The sequence below is a fragment of the Choloepus didactylus genome, chromosome 10 (genome assembly GCF_015220235.1).
Source record: "Choloepus didactylus isolate mChoDid1 chromosome 10, mChoDid1.pri, whole genome shotgun sequence".
Lineage (NCBI taxonomy): Eukaryota > Metazoa > Chordata > Mammalia > Pilosa > Megalonychidae > Choloepus > Choloepus didactylus.
The window spans coordinates 76,092,756-76,114,166 of NC_051316.1; the positions used below are offsets into that span (position 1 = coordinate 76,092,756).

Consider the following 21,411-nt stretch of genomic DNA (forward strand, 5'->3'; position numbering starts at 1 on the left):
CAGCAGGCTTGTGACGGCATCCACTCTTCATCCACAGAAGCCCATGGTGTGCACAGCCTAGAGGCAGGGGTGCAGCATGGAAGTGCCAGGAACCCTCCCCCAATCCCAGGGACCCGTGGGCATCCCGCAGAGAGGACCTGCAGAGCATCTGAACAGGAGGGGGAAACATGCAGGCCTGCATCCACAGAGAACACCACCTGCAGCCCTGGGAAAGGCTGGGACCACTGTGACCTGGAGCGGTCTCTCTGCCAAAATGCATAGCACCTACAGGGCTGGTGGTCCCCATTGCACATGGAAAACTGGTGCACTGATTGGACTTCCACATGGTTTGGACCCCCACTTGGTGCACAGACAAAGTTGGGGAGAACTGGCTTGAGAGTAAGAGGTGGCTCGGGAGTGCCGTCTGCTGATAGGTCAGGGGACGTGCACTCCACCAAGCTGTAGCTCTGTCAAATTATAGATAAGTGTTCAAATAAGTCTGCATATCCTAAAAGAACCCAGACAAGATAAGCAAATGCCAAGAGGCCAAAAACAACAGAAAATTTTAAAGCATATGAAGAAACAAGAAGATATGGATAACCCAAACACCCAAATTAAAAAGCCAGAGGAGACACAGAATTTGGAGCAATTAATAAAATAAGGTACTCAGAAACATCAATATCATGGCTCAGAATATGAAGGATATGAAGAAGACGCTACAGGAGCATGAAGAAGAATTTACAAGCGTAAATAAAAAAATAGCAGCTCTTATGGAAATAAAAGAGTCTGTTGATCAAACTAAAAAGATTCTTGAGTCACAAAAGACCAGATTTGAAGAGATAGAAGAAATAATTAGTGGACTCAAAGATAGTGTGATGGAAAGTGAAAGCACAAAAGAATAAATGCTGAAAAAAATAAAAAAATTTGAAATGGATCTCAGGGAAATGATGGAAAACATGAAGTGCAAAAATATGAGAATCATCGGCGTTCCCGAAGGGGAAGAGTAAAGGCCTGGGAAGACTATTCAAAAATATTGATGGGGAAAACTTCCCAACCCTTCTAAATGACATTAATATGCAAATCATAGATGCCCAACGAACTCCAAATATAATAAATTCCAAATAAACCCACTCCCAGACATATTCTGATTAGATTGTTAAATGCTGACGAGAAGGAGAAAGTTCTGAAAGCAGCAAGAGAGAAGTGTTTCATCACATACAAGGGTAACAACATAAGACTAAGTGCTGACTACTCAGTGGGCACCATGGAAGTGGGAAGGCAGTGGTATGACATATTTAAAATTCTGAAAGAGAAAAATTGCCAGCCAAGAATTCTTTATCAAGCAAAGCTCTCCTTCAAATTTGAGGGAGAGCTTAAAATTTTCACAAGCAAATGCTGAGAGAATTTGCTAACAAGAGATCTGTCCTACAAGAAATACTAAAGGGAGCGCTACCTGCTGAGAAAAAAATGAAAGGAGGAAGAGGTCTGGAGAACAGTACAGAACTGAAGAGTTTTAGTAAGGGTACCTTAAAGGAAATAAAGAGAGTGAGGAAAAAATACTTCAGACAAATAAAAACCAAAGGATAAGATGGATGATTCAAGAACTTCATTCACGGTAATGACATTGAATGTGAATGGATTAAATTCCCCAATTAAAAGATATAGATTGGCAGAATGGATTAAAAAATATGAACCATCAATATGTTGCTTTCAAGAGCCTCATCTTAGACTCAGTGACACAAAGAAATTGAAAGTGAAAGGATGGAAAAACATATTCCATGCAAGCTACAGCCAAAAGAAAGCAGGGGTATCAATATTAGTGTCAGATAAAATAGACTTTAAATGCAAGGATGTCATAAGGCACAAAGAAGGACACTACATCCTAATAAAAGGGACAATTCACCAAGAAGAAATAACAAGTTATAAATGTTCATGCACCCAATCAGGGTGCTCCAAAGTACATAAGACAAACACTGGCAAAACTGAAGGAAGCATAGATGTTTCCACAATAATTTGCAAGACTTCAATACACCAATCTCTCATATAGATAGATCCACCAGATAGAGGACCAATAAGGAAATTGAGAGCCTAAACAATGTGATAAATGAATTAGATTTAACAGACATATATAGAGCACTATACCCCAAATCACCAGGATACACATTCTTCTCTAGTTCTTATGGAACTTTCTCCAGGATAGATCATATGCTAGGGTATAAAACAAGCTTCAATAAATTTAAAAAGATTGAAATTATTCAAAGCACATTCTCTGATCACAATGGAACACAACTAGAAGTCAATAACCATTAACTATCTAGAACATTCACAAATATCTGGAGGTTAAACAACACCCTCCTAAACAATCAGTGGGTTAAAGAAGAAATTGCAAGAGAAATTGCTAAATATCTGGAGACAAATGAAAATGAGAACACACCATATCAAAACTTATGGAATGCATTGAAGGCGGTATTGAGGGGGAAATTTATAGCTCTAAATGCATACATTATAAAGAAAGAAAGAGCTAAAATCAAAGAACTAATGGAAAAACTGAAGAAGCTAGAACATGAATAGCAAGCTAATCCTAAACCAAGTAGAAGAAAAGAAATAACAAGGATTAAAGCAGAAATAAATGATAAAGAGAACGAAAAAAATTAGAGAGTAAAACCAAAAGTTGGTTCTTTGAGAAGATCAACAAGACTGACAAGCCCTTAGCTAGACTGACAAAATCAAAAAGAGAGAAGACCTAAATAGACAAAATAACAAATGAGGAGCGGGGACATTCTGCAGATCCCTAAGAAATTTAAAAATTCATAAGAGGATACTGTGAACAACTCTATGCCAACAAACTAGATAATTCAGAAGAAACGGATAATTTCCTGGAAACACGTGAACAACCTAGAATGACCTGAGAAGAAACAGAAGAGCTCAACAAACCAATCACAAGCAAAGAGATTTAATAAGTCATCTAAACGCTTCCTACAAATAAAAGCCCAGGGCCAGATGGCTTCACAGGGGAATTCTACCAAACTTTCCAAGAAGAACTGACACCAATCTTATTTAAACTCTTTCAAAACATTGAAGAAAATGGAATACTACCTAACTCATTTTATGAAGTCAACATCATTCTAATACCAAAAACAGATAAAGATGCTTCAAGAAAGGAAACTACAGGCCAGTATCCCTCCTGAATATAGACACAAAAATTCTCAACAAAATACTTGCAAATTGAATCCAAAGATGCATTTAAAAAAAATCATATACCATGAACAAGTGGGGTTCATTCCAGGCATGCAAGGGTGTTTCACATAAGAAAATCAATCAATGTAATACAACACATTAACAAATCAAAAAATCATCTCAATAGATGATAAAAAAGCATTTGACAAAATTCAGCATCCTTTTTTGATAAAAACACTTTAAAAAGTAGAAATTGAAGGAAACTTCCTCAATATGATAAAGGGCATATATGAAAAACCCACAGCCAGCATACTACTCAATGGCAAGAGACTGAAAGCTTTCCCTCTAATATCAGGAATAAGACAAGGATGCCCACAGTAACCATATTCAACATTACACTAGAAGTGCTAGCCAGAGCAATCTGCCAAGACAAAGAACTAAAAGTCATCTAGGTTGGAAAGGAAGAAGTAAAACTGTCATTATTTGCAGATGATATGATCTCATATTTGGAAAACCCTGACAAATCAATGACACAGCTACTTGAGCTAATAAACAAATTTAACAAATTACCAGAATGCAAGATTAATACATATAACTCAGTAAATGTTCCCATATGCTAGAAATGACCTAACTGAAGAGACACTCAAGGAAAAGATTCCATTCTCAATAGCAAAAAAAAACAAGTACCTAGGAATAAACTTAACCAATGATGTAAAAGGCCTCTACACAGAAAATTACATAACTTTACTAAAAGAAATAGAAGGGACCTAAAGAGATGCAAAAATATTCCTTGTTCATGGACAGGAAGGCTAAATGTCGTTAAGATGTCAATCCTACCCAAACTCATCTACAGATTCAATGCAATTCCAATAAAAATTCCAACAACCTACTTTGCAGACTTGGAAAAGCTAGTAGTCCAATTTATTTGGAAGGGAAAGATGCCTCAGATTGCTAAAAACATTCTAAAAAAGAAAAATGAAGTGGGAGGACTTACATGTCCTGACTCTGAAGCTTACTATAAAGCCACAGTGGTCAAAAGCATGTTGTTGGCACACAGATAGACAGATTGATCAGTGGAATTGAATTGAGAACTCTGAAATAGACCCCCAGATCTACAGTCAACTGACAAGGCCCCCAAATCCACTGAACTGGGACATAACAGTCTCTTCAACAAATGGCTGGGAAAACTGGCTATCCATATCCAAAAGAATGAAAGAGGACCCCTACCTCACAACCTACACAAAAATTAACTCAAAGTGGATCAAAGACCTCAATATAAGGGACAGTACCATAAAACTCCTAGAAGATAATGTAGGGAAATATCTTCAAGATCTAGTTTTAGGAGGTTGCTTCTTAGACCTTACACACAAAGCACAAGCAACAAAAGAAAAAATAGATAAATGGCAACTCCTCAAAATTAAAAGCTTCTGCACCTCAAAGGAATTTGTCAGAAAGGTGAAGAGAAAGCCAACTCAATGGGAAAAAATATTTGGAAACCATGTATGTGATAAGAGACTGATGTCTTGCACATATAAAGAAAGCCTACAACTCAATGACAGTAGTATAAACAACTCAATTATAACATGGACAAAAGATATGAAAAGATGTTTCTCTGAAGAGGAAATACAAATGGCTAAAAAACACAGGAAAAAATGTTCATCTTCATTAGCTATTAGGGAGATGCAGATCAAGAACATAACGAGATATAATTTCACACCAATTAGAATGGCTGTCATTAAACAAACAGGAAACTACCAATGCTGGAGATGATGTGGAGAAATTGGAACTCTTATTCATTGCTAGTGGGACTATATAATGGTACAGCCACTCTGGAGGACAGTCTGGTGGTTCCTTAGAAAACTAGATATTGAGCTACCCTACGATCCAGCAATTTCACTTCTTGGTATATACCCAGAAGATCTGAAAGCAGTGACACAAACAGATATTTGCACACCAGTGTTCATAGCAGCACTGTTCACAATTGCCAAGAGATGGAAACAGTCCAAATGTCCTTCAACAGATGAGTGGATAAACAAAATGTGGTTTAGACACACAACGGAATACTATGCGGTAGTAAGAAGGAATGAGGTCATGAAACATATGACAACATGGATGAACCTTGAAGACCAATGCTGAGCAAAATAAGGCAGGCACAAAAAGATGTTCTATGTTACCACTAATGTGAATTCTGTGAACAAGGTAAAATAAGTGTCTTATATTGTAGAATAGGGGACCTAGAGATAGATAGCAACTAGTGAAGGGGGAACGACAATCTAATAAGAACAGATAAGATATTGAGGGTAATCTTAATGATATGGGAATACTCAGGAATGTTAATGTTGTTAATTTTCTTGGGGTATGGTAGGAACTTATTTGAAGCAATGTAGTCATTTTAAGATGTTTTTCTTATTCCTTTGTTTTGTTTCGTTTGAAATTTTTTTTTAAATTTTTTGATAAAGTCAAAAAGAAAATGGCAGTCATACAAATTATATTTGGAAATGCATGTAATTTAATAATATAATCCCTGTGGCTTCAGGAAAAAAGAGAGAGAGAGAATGCGAATGCAGCCAGAAACTCAGGAAAGGGAGGGTATGAAATTTTATTTCCAGAAGCCACAGGATGCATTTCAAGAAGAAAGAGTCAAGTATAACAGATTAAGAACAGAACAATCCTAATAACTTATTCTAAATGCCCCTGCCCTGAGGCAGTCTGTATCTCTGAACCACTCTTGCCCTTTCAGACCTACGTGAATACCACGCTTTATGAGAAGTTCACCTATGCAGGAATCGACTGCTCTGCTGAAGAAGCAGCCTAGAACAGACCATCTTCATCGACGGTCTATCTGTTTCCCCTTCACTGACACGAGAGACCCTTGATACATGCCAAGAAAACAAGCAAGCCTCTGCCTAGGAGATGTGATATAGACGTGTATATATATTGCTGTGTGTCTGGGACCTACCCCACGATACCCCAGTGTGTGGATCTATAGTACACTCTTACTCTAATAGGACTGTACATACTGTTTTGAGTAAGAATGTACTGAAATCAGAATGCCTGTTTGTGGTTTCATATGCAATAATATATTTTTCTAAAAATGTGGACTTCGTTAGGAGGGTGTGAAAGTACAATTACTGTAATGCATAACTCATTATTGTCCTATATATTTTTGATATTTACTTTTATATTGAATGCTTTGAAATGTCTTTCTGTGTAGAAGTAAAATATTGTTAATGAACATTACAAAGACCCAAAGTTCGAAGGGTGAGAAAAGTGAAGGAATTTTAAGAATTCTAGCAAGCCATCAGTTAACAGTTAAGAGACTGAAAAATCCAAGTGATGTGAAAGAGATTCCTATCTCCAAATTTTCTCTTATCTGTTGAAGTTAGGCTGCTTTCATTTGCTCATATGACAACTTTGACATGTGTTTTCAGAGCCCAAATATCAGTCCAGAATGCAAATATCTAAAACCAGACATAAAATCATTTCTTACAGGCCTAAAAACCCTTAGAAAAGTGTAAATAAGAATAATAGTAAATCACTGGGATTTAGTTGTAGTTTCTCTGGTAACACTGATTTATGTATTTTAAGAAATAATAAAAATAGGAAACCTGGAGTTATATTTGGGAGACATTGTGACTTTCATCATAGCAAATTACCATCCCTACATGTATTGCACATTGTAAAGTTTTAATGTTGATCCGTTATGAATTTTCCATTTATCCTATAGGCCATTTGCACTGAGATGATATAGTAAGTGAATAAATGTCTTGCCTACCACATTTTGGTCCAGGTTTGTGTCTCAGAGGTGTTCCTAAATGTCTTTTTTATTATGCTTTTTTTTTTAAAAAAAAAAAACTGACTTAAATTGTCAACTCCTAATTCTTCAGTAACAGGCATGTAAAGCTGTTGGTGAAGATACTCCACCAGAGATGATATCTCAAGCTCACAAGACTGGAAAGATCTCCTAGAAGTGTTCTAGAGTCTAGTCCATTTTCTTGCATTAAGGCAGCAAACTGTCAGAAAAGGTCACTCTCTGGTGTAAGGTTCCCACGTAAACTGAAGGCCTAGAATTGGAATCCCTTTTAACTGTGTTACAATGTAAAGCAGTGGTTTCGCATACTGCACAAAGTTCTGTATTCCTGCTATTTAAACAACCGTATTTATCCACAGATGATGACCACAAAACCTTATCCTAGACATTTCTTATTCACAACAGCATATTCAAGGAGAGAGCAAAGGCAAGGCTGCTGGCATAACATTTGTTTGATCAACTACATGGAAACTCAAATGATGAGCCACTGAAAATAGGTACAAATACATAAAATAGTTCCTTTGCCTTTTACCCGAGTATCATGCTCTGTCAGCTCTTGGTTTGCATAAACACGGAGTCGAACAAGAGCAAGGTGGTCTGAAAAGGCAAATAATGCCCTCAAATTCTGCGTATGGCTTTGGAATGCGCAGTAACGGTTTTTCTATTCTAGTTTATCCTTCTTGATTATACTCTGTTTAAATTATAAATTTACACCAGTATAAGTTTATCTCACATCAAGTATGTGACAAAAAGAGATGGCTAAGAAGTACTTGCAGTGGCAAGAAAAAGGTACTGAGTGATGACTGAGATTTAATTAAGTTCAAAACACCAAGGCAGCAAACTTGAGGTGTATTTATTGAGGGTATATCATCACAGCCAACTGTCAGAAGGCAATCAATTCACTTCTGCCACAGAGGCCATCCTATTCATTACCTTGTGACTCACCTACACCACTGGCAAAGAAACCTTGTGGCACATTAACAGCATTGATATTGAAGATTCATGAACTTTTCCAAAAGGTAAATAGACGAATTGAATCAAGTCATATAGTTTACATAGGCCAGTTTACACATTATCAAAAAGCAATTAAGAGGAACTAACCCCTTAAAGGGATTAGGCAATTCATGTATTGGGAATATAGATTACAATTTACTGTATTTAGAAGACCATTAAATATATCACTGCCTTTTTAAAGGTATTACTGAGTTGTTGATATAAGTTTATAAACAAGTAACAGTACATCTATTTAGAATAAAACACATTACACGATAGCCAAATGACCAACACCTTTATGTCAACAGAGTGCACCGAAAATTCTACATTCACTTCCAGATATTCTGTGACGAAAAATCTCCATTTCTATCTCTGTATAGGAGAGCTAAGATAAACTGTGACAATTTTATCAGGGTTTCTTTTTTTAATTCCAAGCAGTTTAGGTGATGGTTTCAAGTGTTTAGAAAGAAAAAGAAATGGAGGTAGTCTAAGAAATTACTTTTGGGAAAGTCATGGACCCTTCACTCCAACTCTAAACCATCTTCCACTATTATTCACACAGTGAACCACACCATTTAGGAAGATGAGTAAAAATTTCAAGCCAGCTTAATTTCCCCCAAGCTCCCACTTTATAAATCACTGTGAGATTTTAATTTTTAACATACGTAAAAAAATAAGCATCAATAGTATTTTAGTCCTTTTCTTTTGGAAAGTGCCAAAAACCTCCCTACCTTCATAGACCAAACTCTATAGCCAGCAGTGGAAACCAGAGGGTCAGTCACTGAAGTGGTAATTTAAGATGTTCTTGGGCAAAGTGATTATTTCTTTCCTTTCAAGTCTTCTTTTACTTTCCAGAGGACCAGTTCCATGCAAGCTGTTGCATTTTCACTAGAATTGTGACCTCCAAATAGTACAGAATATAAAATAATGCATTAGACTTTATATGGAATGCTAGAAAAAGTACACCTCTCTGAACAAAATAATGACAGATACAAGGTTATATGGTTTTAAAAAGCAGGCAAAATTTATCCAAAATATAAAATCTATCCTTCTGGTGAAAATAATAAAATGATATTTAAGATAAGATGAGAAAAATCAAATGGCAACACTTCTAAAATGGTAAAATATTTTCATTTTTTTAACTTGTGTCTTACTCTGAAGATAACATGGTATTATTACATGTTAACTTTTGGAAGATTTTATCTTAAATAGGCAATTTTTTGTTGTTGTCAAGTAAAAGTGATGCCCATGATTCAAGACTGTTTTCATAAATTTTAAAATGGAATTTTATGGGTATTTTTTCTGAGAGATGAATAATTTTAACAAAGCAGATGTAAATCAAAGACTCTCTGCAAGAACAGTATTAGTGCACCACAGCATGACATGATCAGAGGAGTAGACCATATCTTAAGTATCTCTAGAAACAAATAGCATTAAAACATAATTTCAACACACTGTAAATTAACTGTCTCTACTATCTTGTGCATAGGAGGGACCTATATGGGTTTATCTAAATGTCCCTGAGTAACCATCATACCAGGTACAATGTCAAGTTGTGTATATGGCGATGCCACTAATGGTAATTGGTGGCTATACTTGTTGCACTTGATAAGCTAGTTTAGTATTATGTACAGTTCATCAAGAAAAAACAAAGATAGAAAAAATTTCAAGATCTAGATATACCAGTCTGGCATAAATTAAGTGCATTCATAATGAATTTACTGCGTTTGAGTTATGCCTCTTCTAATACAAAACACACATACACACTATATTATACACACACACACTCTCTCTATATATATATATATAGAGAGAGAGAGAGTGTGTGTGTGTGTGTGTGTGTGAAATAACTTGGACCCAATCAATTTTAGAACCTCATTTGATTTAATGAGTTCTATACAAGAAAAGAAGGGTACAGCTTCTTTAGATCACCACACTAAGAAAAATTTTATACATGAATTCAAAGACTGGGCAACTTGCCAAACAATCACCTGAAAACTGTTGACTGTATAATTGAGGTTTTGATGCATGTGGTGCATTCAGGACAATACCAGGCAATGGGCATATAATGCTTTTTACACAAGCAGATGTGTAATCTAAGAGGAGAAGCCAGCATCTCATCAAAAAAGCATTTCAGATAGCAGACTGTATGTGGTCCTTATGCTCTGTTCAGTCACATCTGACTGAGAATCCCGACAGGAATCACGAGCAAATGGGCTCTTACCACCGTCCTGAATGATTCTCCGCAGGTAGTCAGCTACCAGGCTTTTAAAGGATCTCTTGTGAGGCAAGCCTAGCCGATGAGGAAACATAACTGCCGTGTCCACAACTGAACTGTGAATTAACTGTCAAACACAAGAGAAAAATCCATTGGAAGCCCTTGAGACAAACACTCCCAGCAAAGAATAAGGATACTGAGAGCAGTGACATTAACTATGCTACAAGAACAACTAACACAGAGCAGTTACCAAGCATCAGATGCTGTCCAAGAACTTCTCATGAATTCTCCTGTTATAACTGCAGAGACCCTAACAAGGCAGGTATTTTTACTGCCCTTATTTTACAGCCAAGGAAACTAAGGCTTCACCTCAGTTAAATTAGCAGACTAGAAGGAAATCAAATCTAAGCTATCTGACTTGGGAGTCCACGCCTCTCCACCATGCCACACCACCAGTGCAGAGAGTGTCCACCTGTGACCTGGGGTTGTCAGAGAGTCAGGTACATCCAGCCTTGTGACTCAGCTGAGGGGCACACCCCAATTTAGCAGGTCACATTGCATTTCAGCAATGTACTGCCTCTGGAGAGGGGCCACGGACAAGGGCTCAGTCCTATCTAGTTCCAAATCTCCTTTGTTTACACATGGAAGAAGCTGAATAAATTTTTACTGAAGTTTGGTGAAGTGGCAAATACAGTACAATTGATATGTAGAGGAGGGGACAGATAAATGAGAAGCTAGAATGTGAGGTACCAATGTGGATTCTTCAGCAGGAGATCTGTATTTTGAAGGGAACATTTTAAGATTAGTCTCAGGAAAAGAATAATTTAAAGATTGATTGAGAAATGAGAAATCAACATTAAATGTTTGGTGCCTACCTCACCATGTCAGACGTAGGCACTTTAAATTCTCATTTACCATGTCAGTCGCAAGGCACCAGTTCTTGTCTGCAGGGTGCTGAGCAGGAAGCCCAATGGGAGAAGAAAGAACCTGAAGCTGCTGCAGGCCCTTGGGCAGGAGAGAAGAAGAAATGGGGTGTGGGGTGCCCACTCAGCAGACACTGACTGGTGCTGACCGTGTCCCAGGAACTGGGGCCACAATGTCCCTACCCTCAGGGATTTTCAGATTAGTGGGAGAGAGTGAAGAGTGCAAGCAGCTAAAATCAGCTTGGGGGACAAGGGGCATCTTCCCTGAGAAGGTGACACTAAAAGAGGGTAGAGGCAGAAATGGAGAAAAATAGGAAAATCCGTGCGTGAGAAACACATGGAAGTGAGAAACAGTGATTACAAGGAATAAATAAAAGTGACGGTTTGAAATTGTATGGTCTGGGAGATGGCACTCAGATGGTTCCTGAAAAGTCAGAGACAGGAAAGTCATGACAAAAGGTTTGGTTTGGGATATGATGTCTCTGAGGTGAGAGAAGAACATGCCTGTGAAGCACTTTCTTCTGGAAAACTTATTATGTCCCCAACTCTCTTTCCCCACAGTTTGGTAGGGTCTGGAAGGAAGCACGCTCAAGTCTTTTCTCTCACACACAGAGACACCCCTGCTGTGTGAAGCAAATATCCTAAACTTTGGATTGTACCTAAAAGGAAAAAAGGCTGAAATTCACCTATGAAATTAAATGGCTTTGTACTCTTGCACTAAAGAAGAAATAGAGCCTCTATGCATGAAGGTAAGTTCCAGGAGTAGCTGAGACAAATATTCAATAAAAGTCCCCAAAGTTCTAGAACTGTGCTGTAGCTATGAGTCATGTGTGACTACTTATATTAAAATTAATTAAAATTAAAATTTCCTCATTCACATTTGTCACATTTCAAGTTCTCAACAGCCACTTTGAAGCTAGTGCCTACCATATAGCACAGTGCATATGTAGAAGACAAGGTTCTAATGGATTTAGCAAACTTTTTCTAAAAGTGCCCTATCATAAATATTTTCAGTTTGCAGGCCATATGGTCTCTATCAAAACCACTCAAAATGCTACTGTAGTGTGAGAGCAGCCATAAAAACTATGTAAATGAATGGGTGTGGCTGTGTTCCAATAACAATATTTACCAAAACAGATGCCAGTCCACGGGCTATAGTTTGCTGATCCCTATTCTAGAACACAAAGAAAAGACTCTTTTAACCTGGAATATATTAATGAGTGATTTTCAAATCTGCCATGCCAAAATATGAATGTGACAATTGATACCAGAATTTCTACCTATAAACTTACCTGATTTAATGTAAAAAAGTCTCCAAGTATGTGAATGAAATAACTTGTTAGATAAACTTAGCCTTGCCCATTTTAATACTAAAGAAAGTCTGTCAAAACAATTATTTTGGTCTTATCATAAATGTTGAGTAAGCATTCTTTCTGCCCTTGATTAGTCAAATGATTTTGGCTGTTTTAGACTGGTTCTGATGTTTGACAGACTATTTCAACAGCACAGATGACAATTCTTGTCTTCTTGGTTAACAGGGCAAATCAAGTTATCAATAACACAATAATAATGACTACTATCTTAACAGATACAGATTCATAAAAATATGAGCCTGTAATTCTTTACCTTAAGAGCATGCAGACTATGCTCAAAACTATGTCCAATTAGTACACTGTCAGCACTAAACATATTCAACAAGATGGCTTGCACGTCACGGATTGATGTTTTAGTGTTCTTCAAGTCATCTTCCACCACACCAGAAAACCTAACCCAGTAAGACACATAAAGCGTATAAGTAAATAAACAAGGTAACTCAGAGGATTCCATCAGTTATAGGTAGAACACATTATTAACCCAATATGACAAACATGGCTGAAAAAGACAGAGATCTCATTTACATGACTTTCAACTACACTTTTACTAGGTTACAGTGGTAATCTAGTAAAATTTGTAATTTGGATCAATCATGCAAGGCTGGGGAAATCATAGAGTTCATGCTAAACTCTAATCTTTGCATATCTGAGTTTTATCAAATACAATCCATCTAAGTGGTCTATCTCCCGTTAAAGTAAGCCTAAAGATTAAATGTGGTAGCATGGAAAGGCAGATGGGGTTCTCGGCAGAGTCTAAATGACATGGGTTTGAACTATGCTATGACTCAGCCATTTACTTGATACAACTTTTAGGAAGTTACATAACCTTCCGGTCTGCCTTCTTATCTTTAAACTAGTAGTAATTGCAAATTTCACTGGTTTATAAGGGCCTAATAAAAAGCATGCAGGAAATTGTCTACTGACTAAATGTTCAGGAACATGTTATGCTTCACTGAAATTTAAGAGAAAAGCAATAGAGAAAAATACTGCAAAAGTATTTTCAACTTAAATACATGGTGATATTGCTGTTTTCTGTAAGAAACAAAAAGACACCTGCGTCACCATCCCACTTATCAGAGAATGTCATATATGGTTAATCAAGTATTTGGATTAAGAAGAAATTATCATAGATGAGTACATGGATTCATTTATTCATTACTTTTTTTAAAAGAATGCAATACATTGAATGCATATGAAGATTTTTTTTATTAAGATTCAAAGTTTCTTTCATCACAATGCTAGTCTCTCAGCTATCATTTTGCCATTATGAAAATCAGTAATTATCAAATATATCCTTTTGTATATCTGACCTGTTCCAAAAAGGAATTAGGGGAATTCTCAAATAAACCCATGAAAAAATAAGAACCAATAAAAGTAGAATATATGTGGCTATTAGGATATGACCAAAATGTGTTGGGGAAAAAATCAAATGAGATCAAGAGAGATTAGTATATAATATTCATTTTCTAATAACAACTACTTGATTCAGTCTTAAATACATACAATCACTTTTTTTTAACTGAACTGTTAAGGAGTTTAGGTTAGAAAAATGCTTGCTAACAGAGTTGCCTATAATTATTCTCAAACTTTATCATCAAAACAATGTTAATTTATGTGACCACCTTGCTTAATGTGTTCTAAAATTATTTACATATACATGTAAACAAGCCACATTTTAAGTGCCTTTGGAGAGTCTGTTATTCAAAGAAAATTGTACAACAAATGCATTCACACCAGTAATAATCACTTCTAAATTTCCACTCTGGAAAAAGTTGAGCATCTCCCCTTGTACCATTGTATATATAGATTTTAAAGTATATGAGTATATACATACATTCATATACATACACACACACCATGTTATGTAGCTCATACACCTTTAGGGAACCCAATTAAAAATTAATCAAAGATATCATTGGATGTTTCATATGAAATTTTTAAAAATTAAAAGCATATTTGTAATATATTATCTCAGTTTAGCACTGAGTTTGGTTCATAAACATGTCATACTTTAATAATAATGATTAATAAAATTGAATCTGCACTCAATATAGTTATTCCGCATGCTATACCAAAGTTATGAATATTCGGGGTCATGCCTACAAGATAACAGACTTTCTGACCTAATGGGAATGATAAGTATGGTATATAGAGAAGGACCTGCTGAATGACTGAGAAAAGAATTAGACTTTTTGGCCTGTGTCTCCAGCTTCCCACCCACCAGCCCAACATGTGAGCACTATGAGGGCTTAGGCTTTGTCCCTTATTTGTGGTTGTAATAAAAGGTCCCAGCAGTGTCTGCATACATATAGTAGCTGCTCGATAAAAAAGAATGTTTTTGAATGAATTAATGAATTAAAAGTAGTATAACTCATGTTTTAAAGCTGACACCAATAAAAGTGACTAAGAGTTCACATAAATTTTGTGTTGAATGTTCTGCAGTTTCAAAAACAATCCCCTTAATAAAATGCATACCTAGTGTTATAGTCAATGACTTCTTCATCTGGTTTCACAAATGTATCATAGACCACCTGGAGGCTGGGATCAACCACTGTCACTTGAATAAGTTCTAAGCCTTTGGCTGTATAGCACTGTAAGGGGGAAAAATTGTTAAATTTACATTTTATATTAAATATTTTTTCTTCTAATGTCTGGAGTGTCTTAGAGAAATTGTTCTGACTAGAATACACAATTTAATCACATCATCCAACCTTGCTTAAAACTATCAGTGAATTGGAAAATATATTAAAGATAATCTAGGCTTTAATTTTTTCTTAGTGTCAGAAGCATTTCTGTCAATAAAATTAATTAATTCCATTTTCTTGGCTTAGCCCTTACAATTATTTTCATTAGAGACAGCACTATCCAACAGAATGTTCTATAATGAGATGTTCTATTTCTGAGTTGCCCAATATGGTAGCCATTACCAACGTGTAGCTATTGAACATTTGAAATGAGGCTAGTGTGACTAAAGAACTGAATTTTTAAAAATTGAACTTTAATTAACTTAAATTTAAATAGCCTCATGTGACAAGTCGCAGTTGCAGACCTTGCTGAATGAATGAAAGAAAATCCCTATCATAGCTACATAAATATGGCATCACAGAGGATAACATGACAATGATATTTGACTCCTAAGCCAGAAGCAGCATACATTTCTCCAGTTAAAGATGTAAGCTTGAAAACTGAACACTGTCCTTCTATGTTTATTATAATTAAAGAAACAAATCCCACAAACTCTACTTCCCAAATATATGACATGGAATAAAATGTAATTTTATACTTTGTCCTTAAAACTACTATTTGCACTATTGCATGGTATTTGACAATTACAAAGCATTTTCACTTATATTAGTGTACCCGATTCCCACACCAACTTTGGAATTATTATTAATCCCATATTGTACAGATGCGATGGTGTAAAAGATATGCTTGTGAGAGGGGTGTGGCAAAATGGTGGAGTGGTGAGGTATGGGATTTAGTTATTCCTCTGGGGCAGCTGGTAGATAGCCAGGAAATGTGTGGAACAGCCATGTCAGGGAAGCCTGTGATCAGTCACGCATCATACAATCATCTGGAATGGGTGGAATGGCTGACATCACAGCAAAACCTGTAAGTCTTCCTGGCAAGGGGGATGGCACCCCTCACCCCCCAGGCATGGCAGACTGTATTGGAGCCAGTTCCCTGAGGGAAAAAGAAACAATCTGTGTTGGGAGCAAGGAGGGGGCCTAACTGGCCCCAAATGCAGAACTGATTAACAAACTCAGACTGCTGAATAAAAGCTCCAAGCACAGACAAGCTGAGACCAGGCATGAGAGAATCTAGGACAATCAACCCAGTGGAGAGGAGGCAGAACTAGCAAAAACAGGAAGGAAAAAGACAGATAGTTTTGGAGTTGGGGGTGTTCACAATACTGGAGAACGGCTGGGCTCCAACAGAAAGGGACACATAGAAATGGGTACCAACTTCCATATGCAAACCCAGGAAGCTGCGGTCCAGTTCTGAAAAGCCAGTTTTACTGTTTTTGTTTTTTTTTCTCCCCTCTTCTCTTGCTCTCAGACTCTTTATTTTTTTGCATTTCAATAGCCCATCAGAGCTGGCACCCCTGCAAGGGCAGAATTAAAGTTGTCTCAGGGCAACTATTCAGGTTATTCTAAAGGGCTTATCTTTAAATAGTCTATACTGGGGCTGACAAAACTTGAGGGCTGGGAAAAGGCCTTTTTCTTTTTCTTTTTTCTGAAATAACTATTGTAAGTAGCTCATTACAGAAAGCATCAAATATTTGAAATTGACCGTTGGACCAGGCAAGAATGGAGCTAAGATAGCTCTGAGAGACAAAGCAATGAGTCTAGTAGGGGAGACAATTCCCTAAAGGGCATAACTTCCCCAAGAAAGTGAAAGGGCAGGGCCCAGTTCAAGTGATGGCCATCCTTCAGAGAACTCAGTGCCTAGGAGCTGGAAAACAAATCAGCTTGAGTCAGCCATGCCCCCAACAGGGACAAGGTCTGCAGAGAATTAAAGGCACCTGTGACGCCTCTTTACACTGGTGGGGAGCTTTGGGTTGATAATGCCACTGCTGGAGAGGTTAGGAAAAGCACAGAGTCTAGAAGCTTCACAGGAGGATCTGACAACCCGCATATTCAAATTCTAAGGGAAACTCCATATTCTCCCTCCTGAGACCTGGGCCTGTCTGAACTAAGAAAACTTGATTGGGGCTGATCGCAGCTGAGGAGATGCTCTCACAAAAAGGTACACAGAGGCAGAGTAAGAACCAAAAAAAAAAAAAGAGGTGAAAAACTCTGATCAGCTAAACAGAAGCTACACTAGAGATCTAGAATAAGTTGAACTGAATGCCAAAGAACAGAGAACAAAGCCAACTAACAAGAAAACCCTAGGTAAAAGAGTGACAATGAGCTCTAGAATAAATTATTCAAGAAAATCAGATGCCAAGACAGCTAAAGATAACAAGCCATACTAGGAAACACAAAAATATGGACCAGCCAAAGGAAAAAACTAACACTGCAACTGAGATACAGAAATTGAAACAACTAATTAGTAATCAAACTGACCTCCTAAATCAATTAAAAAGTCAAATCAATGAGCTGAGGGAAGATATGGCAAAAGAGATGAAGGATATGAAGAAGACATTGGGCAAATATAGGGAGGAACTCAAAAGTATGAAAAAACAAATGGCAGAATTTATGGGAATTAAAGCACAAAAGAAGAGATGAAAAACACAATGGACACTTACAACACCAGATTTGAAGAGGGAGAAGAAATGGTAAGTGAACTAGAAGACAGGACATCTGAAAGCCTACATATTAAGAAACAGATAGAGAAAAGAATGGAAAAATATGAACAGGGTCTTAGGGAACTGAATGACAACATGAAACACATGAATATATATGTTAAGGGTGTCCCAGAAGGAGAAGAGAAAGGAAAAGGGGCAGAAAGAATAAAAGAAGAAATAATCACTGAAAATTTCCCAAATCTTATGAAAGACATAAAATTACAGATCCAAGATGTGCAGTGTACCCCAAACAGAATAGGTCCCAACAGACATACTTCAAGACACTTACTGCTCAGACTGTCCAATGTCAAAAGAGACAGAATTCTAAAAGCAGCAAGAGAAAAGTGATCCATCACATACAAGGGAAGCTGGATAAGACTATGTACAGATTTCTCCACAAGAAACAAAGAGGCGAGAAGGCAGTGGTATGATATATTTAAGACATGGAAAGAGAAAAACTGCCAACCAAGAATTCTATATCTGGCAAAACTGTCTTTCAAAAATGAGGGAGAGGAGTGACATCATGAAAATGGTGATGTAAACAGCTACTGAAAACTTTTCTCCAGAAATTCAACAAAATAAAGGATAATTCTGAATTGTTTGAAACTCTAGAGGAGGACATAGACTGGATAAAGACCCTGCAAAGGCCAAATTGAAGAAAGAAAAGAAATATCAACAGGCAGACAAGCAAGTGAGTGTCTGGCCCATAAAACTGCCAGGGAGTGGGAAGCAGGAAGCCAAGCCACACCACAGACAAGCGGATGAGTTCACCCTGGAAAGCTGCTGGGAAGCCACAGGGGAGCAGGGAGCCAAGCCGTGCCACAGATGAGCAGGTGAGTTTGCTCTGAAAGCTGCTAGGAAGCTACCAGAGAGTGGGAAGCTGAGCCATAGACAAGTGGACCCGTGGCCAAGAACCCCCATGCCACGGACACACCATTGCAGCTGGCAGAGGAGAGTGGAAGGGGTAGCTCTCCATGCCTCATGCAGCCATCTTTGGAGCTGGCTAGGGAACACTTCAGAACAGAGCTGCAGCCAAACACCTCCTTAAGGAAATTCACGATTTGGTGGGCTTGTGATGGCATCCACCCTTCCTCCACAGGAGCCCATGATGTGCACAGCCTAGAGGCAAGGGTGCTACATGGAAGTGCCAGGAACCCTTCCCCAATCCCAGGGACCCATGGGTGCCCTGCAGAGAGGAACTGTGGGGCATCTGAACTGGAAGGGGAGATTTGCAGTTCTGCAGCCCCAGGGTACATCACCTGCAATCCAGTGAAAGACTGGGATCACTGTGTCATGAAGTGGTCTCCCTGCCAAACTGCATAAAGCACACCCCCCACCAACAGGACTGGTAGTCCCCACTGCACATGGAAAATTGGGGCACTGATAGGACTTCCACGTGGCTTGGACCCCCACTTAGTGTATAAACGAAGTTGGGGAGAAATGGCTGGAGGGTAAGAGGTGTGTCAGGAGCACCACCTGCTGATGTCTCAGCAAAAGTGCACTCCACCAAGCTGTAGCTCTGTCAAATTATAGGTGTTTAAATAAGCCTACATATCCTAAAAGAACCCTATCAAGATAAGCAAATGCCAAGAGACCAAAAACAATAGAAACTTATAAAGTAGATGAAGAAACCAGAAGATATGGATAACACAAATGCCCAAGTTAAAAAGTCAGAGGAAACACAGAATTTGGAGCAATTAGTCAAAGAAGTACTCACCAACATCAATATCATGGCTCACGATATAAAGGATATGAAGAAGACTCTAAAGGAACATAAAGAAGAATCTGCAAGAGTAATGAAAAAATAGAGGATCTTATGGAAATCAAAGATTCTGTTGATCAAATTAAAAGATTCTTGAGACACATAAGACCACATTTGAAGAGGTAGAGGAAAGAATTAGCAAATTCAAAGATAGGGTGATGGAAAGTGAAAGCACAAAAGAAAAAATGGTGAAAAAAATGGAAAATTTTGAAGTAGATCTCAGGGAAACAATGGACAACATGAAGTACACAAATATAAACACATCAGCATTCCAGAAGGGGAACAGAGAGTAAAGGGCTAGGAAGAGTATTCAAAGAAATTGGTGGGGAAAACTTCCCAACCCTTCTAAATGACATAAATAAAGAAATCATAGATGACCAATGAAATTTGAATAGAATAAATCCAAATAAACCCACTCTCAGACATATGCAGATCAGATTATCAAATGTTGAAGATAAGGAGAAAGTTCTCAAAGCAGCAAGAAAGAAGCAATTCACCACATACAAGGGAAACAACATAAGGCTAAGTAGTGACTACTCAGCAGCCACCATAGAGGTGAGAAGGCAGTGGTATGACATATTTAAAATCCTGAAAGAGAAAAACATCCAGCCAAAAATTCTTTATCCAGCAAAGCTCTCCTTCAAATTTGAGGGAGAGCTTAAAATTTTCACAGACAAACAAATGCTGAGAGAATTTCCCGGCAAGAGACCTGCTCTACAAGAAATACTAAAGAGAGGTCTACTGACTGAGCAAAAAAGAAAGGAGGGAGAGGTCTGGAGAAGGGCACAGAACTGAAGAGCTTTAATAAGGGTACCTTAAAGGAAAAAGAGAGGAAAGAATACATCTGACAAATAAAAACCAAATGATATGATGTTTGATTCAAGAACTGCCTTCACAGTAATAACACTGAATGTGAATGGATTAAACTCCCTGACTAAAGATTTAGATTGGCAGAATGGATTAAAAAATATGAACCATCAATATGTTGCTTAAAAGAGACTCATCTTAAACCAAGAAACACAAAGAAAATAAAAGTGCAAGGATGGAAAAAATATTCCATGCAAGCTACTGCCAAAAGAAGGGGTACAATATTAATCTCAAAAAAAAAAATAGACTTTAACTGCAAGGATGTCATAAGACACAAAGAAAGACACTATATACTAATAAAGGGGACAGTTCAACAAGAAGAAATAACAATCATAAATGTCTATGCACCCAATCAAGGTGCCCCAAAGTACATGAGACAAACACTGGCAAAACTGAAGGAAGCAATAAATGTTTCCACAATAATCATGGGAGACTTCAATATATCACTTTCTCCTACAGAAAGATCAATCAGACAGAGGACCAGTAAGGAAACTGAAAAACTAAACAATGTGATAAATGAATTAGACTTAGCAGACATATATAGAGCATTACATCCCAAATCACCAGGATACACATTCTTCTCTGGTATTCATGGCACTTTCTCCGGGATAGATCATATGGTGGGGCATAAAACAAGACTCAATAAATTTAAAAAGAATTAAATTATTCAAAGCACATTCTCTGGTCATACTGGAAGACAACTCAAAGTTAATAACCATCAAGAATCTAGAAGATTCACAAATATCTGGAGGTTAAACAACACACTCCTAAACAATCAGTGGGTTAAAGATGAAATTGCAAGCGAAATTGCTAAATATCTAGAGACGAATGAAAACAAGAATGCCAACATATCAAAACGTGTGGGATGCAGTGAAGGCAGTGTTTAGGGGGAAATTTATAGCTCTAAATGCATACATTAAAAAGGAAGAAAGAGCTAAAATCAAAGAACTAATGGAACAACTGAAGAATCTAGAAAATGAACAGCAAACTAATCCTAAACCAAGTAGATGAAAGAAAT

General features: G+C 37.4%; 2 protein-coding genes across 8 annotated transcripts in view; one reads left to right on the plus strand and one right to left on the minus strand.

Moving 5' to 3' along the window:
• The window catches only part of TEK (TEK receptor tyrosine kinase), a 136,698-nt gene extending 129,763 nt beyond the window's left edge, over nucleotides 1-6,935 (plus strand). For all 3 annotated transcript variants that reach the window (XM_037798400.1, XM_037798398.1, XM_037798399.1), the window contains exon 23: nucleotides 5,897-6,935. In XM_037798400.1, coding sequence (XP_037654328.1) covers nucleotides 5,897-5,971 — 75 coding nt within the window. In that variant the 3' untranslated portion in view covers nucleotides 5,972-6,935. The remainder of the gene's footprint in view (nucleotides 1-5,896) is intronic.
• Nucleotides 6,936-7,755: 820 nt separating this feature from the next.
• LOC119505570 (RNA exonuclease 1 homolog) overlaps nucleotides 7,756-21,411 on the minus strand; it is a 41,468-nt gene continuing 27,812 nt past the window's right edge. For 2 of the 5 annotated variants that reach the window (XM_037798408.1, XM_037798405.1), the window contains 3 exons: nucleotides 14,950-15,065; nucleotides 12,728-12,866; nucleotides 9,215-10,305 (listed from right to left, as the gene is read on the minus strand). In XM_037798408.1, the coding sequence (XP_037654336.1) occupies nucleotides 10,081-10,305; nucleotides 12,728-12,866; nucleotides 14,950-15,065 (480 nt within the window). In that variant the 3' untranslated portion in view covers nucleotides 9,215-10,080. Of the gene's footprint in view, nucleotides 8,862-9,214; nucleotides 10,306-11,053; nucleotides 11,184-12,727; nucleotides 12,867-14,949; nucleotides 15,066-21,411 lie in introns of those variants that run through there. The other 3 variants (XR_005210761.1, XM_037798406.1, XM_037798407.1) reach the window with 3 other exon arrangements.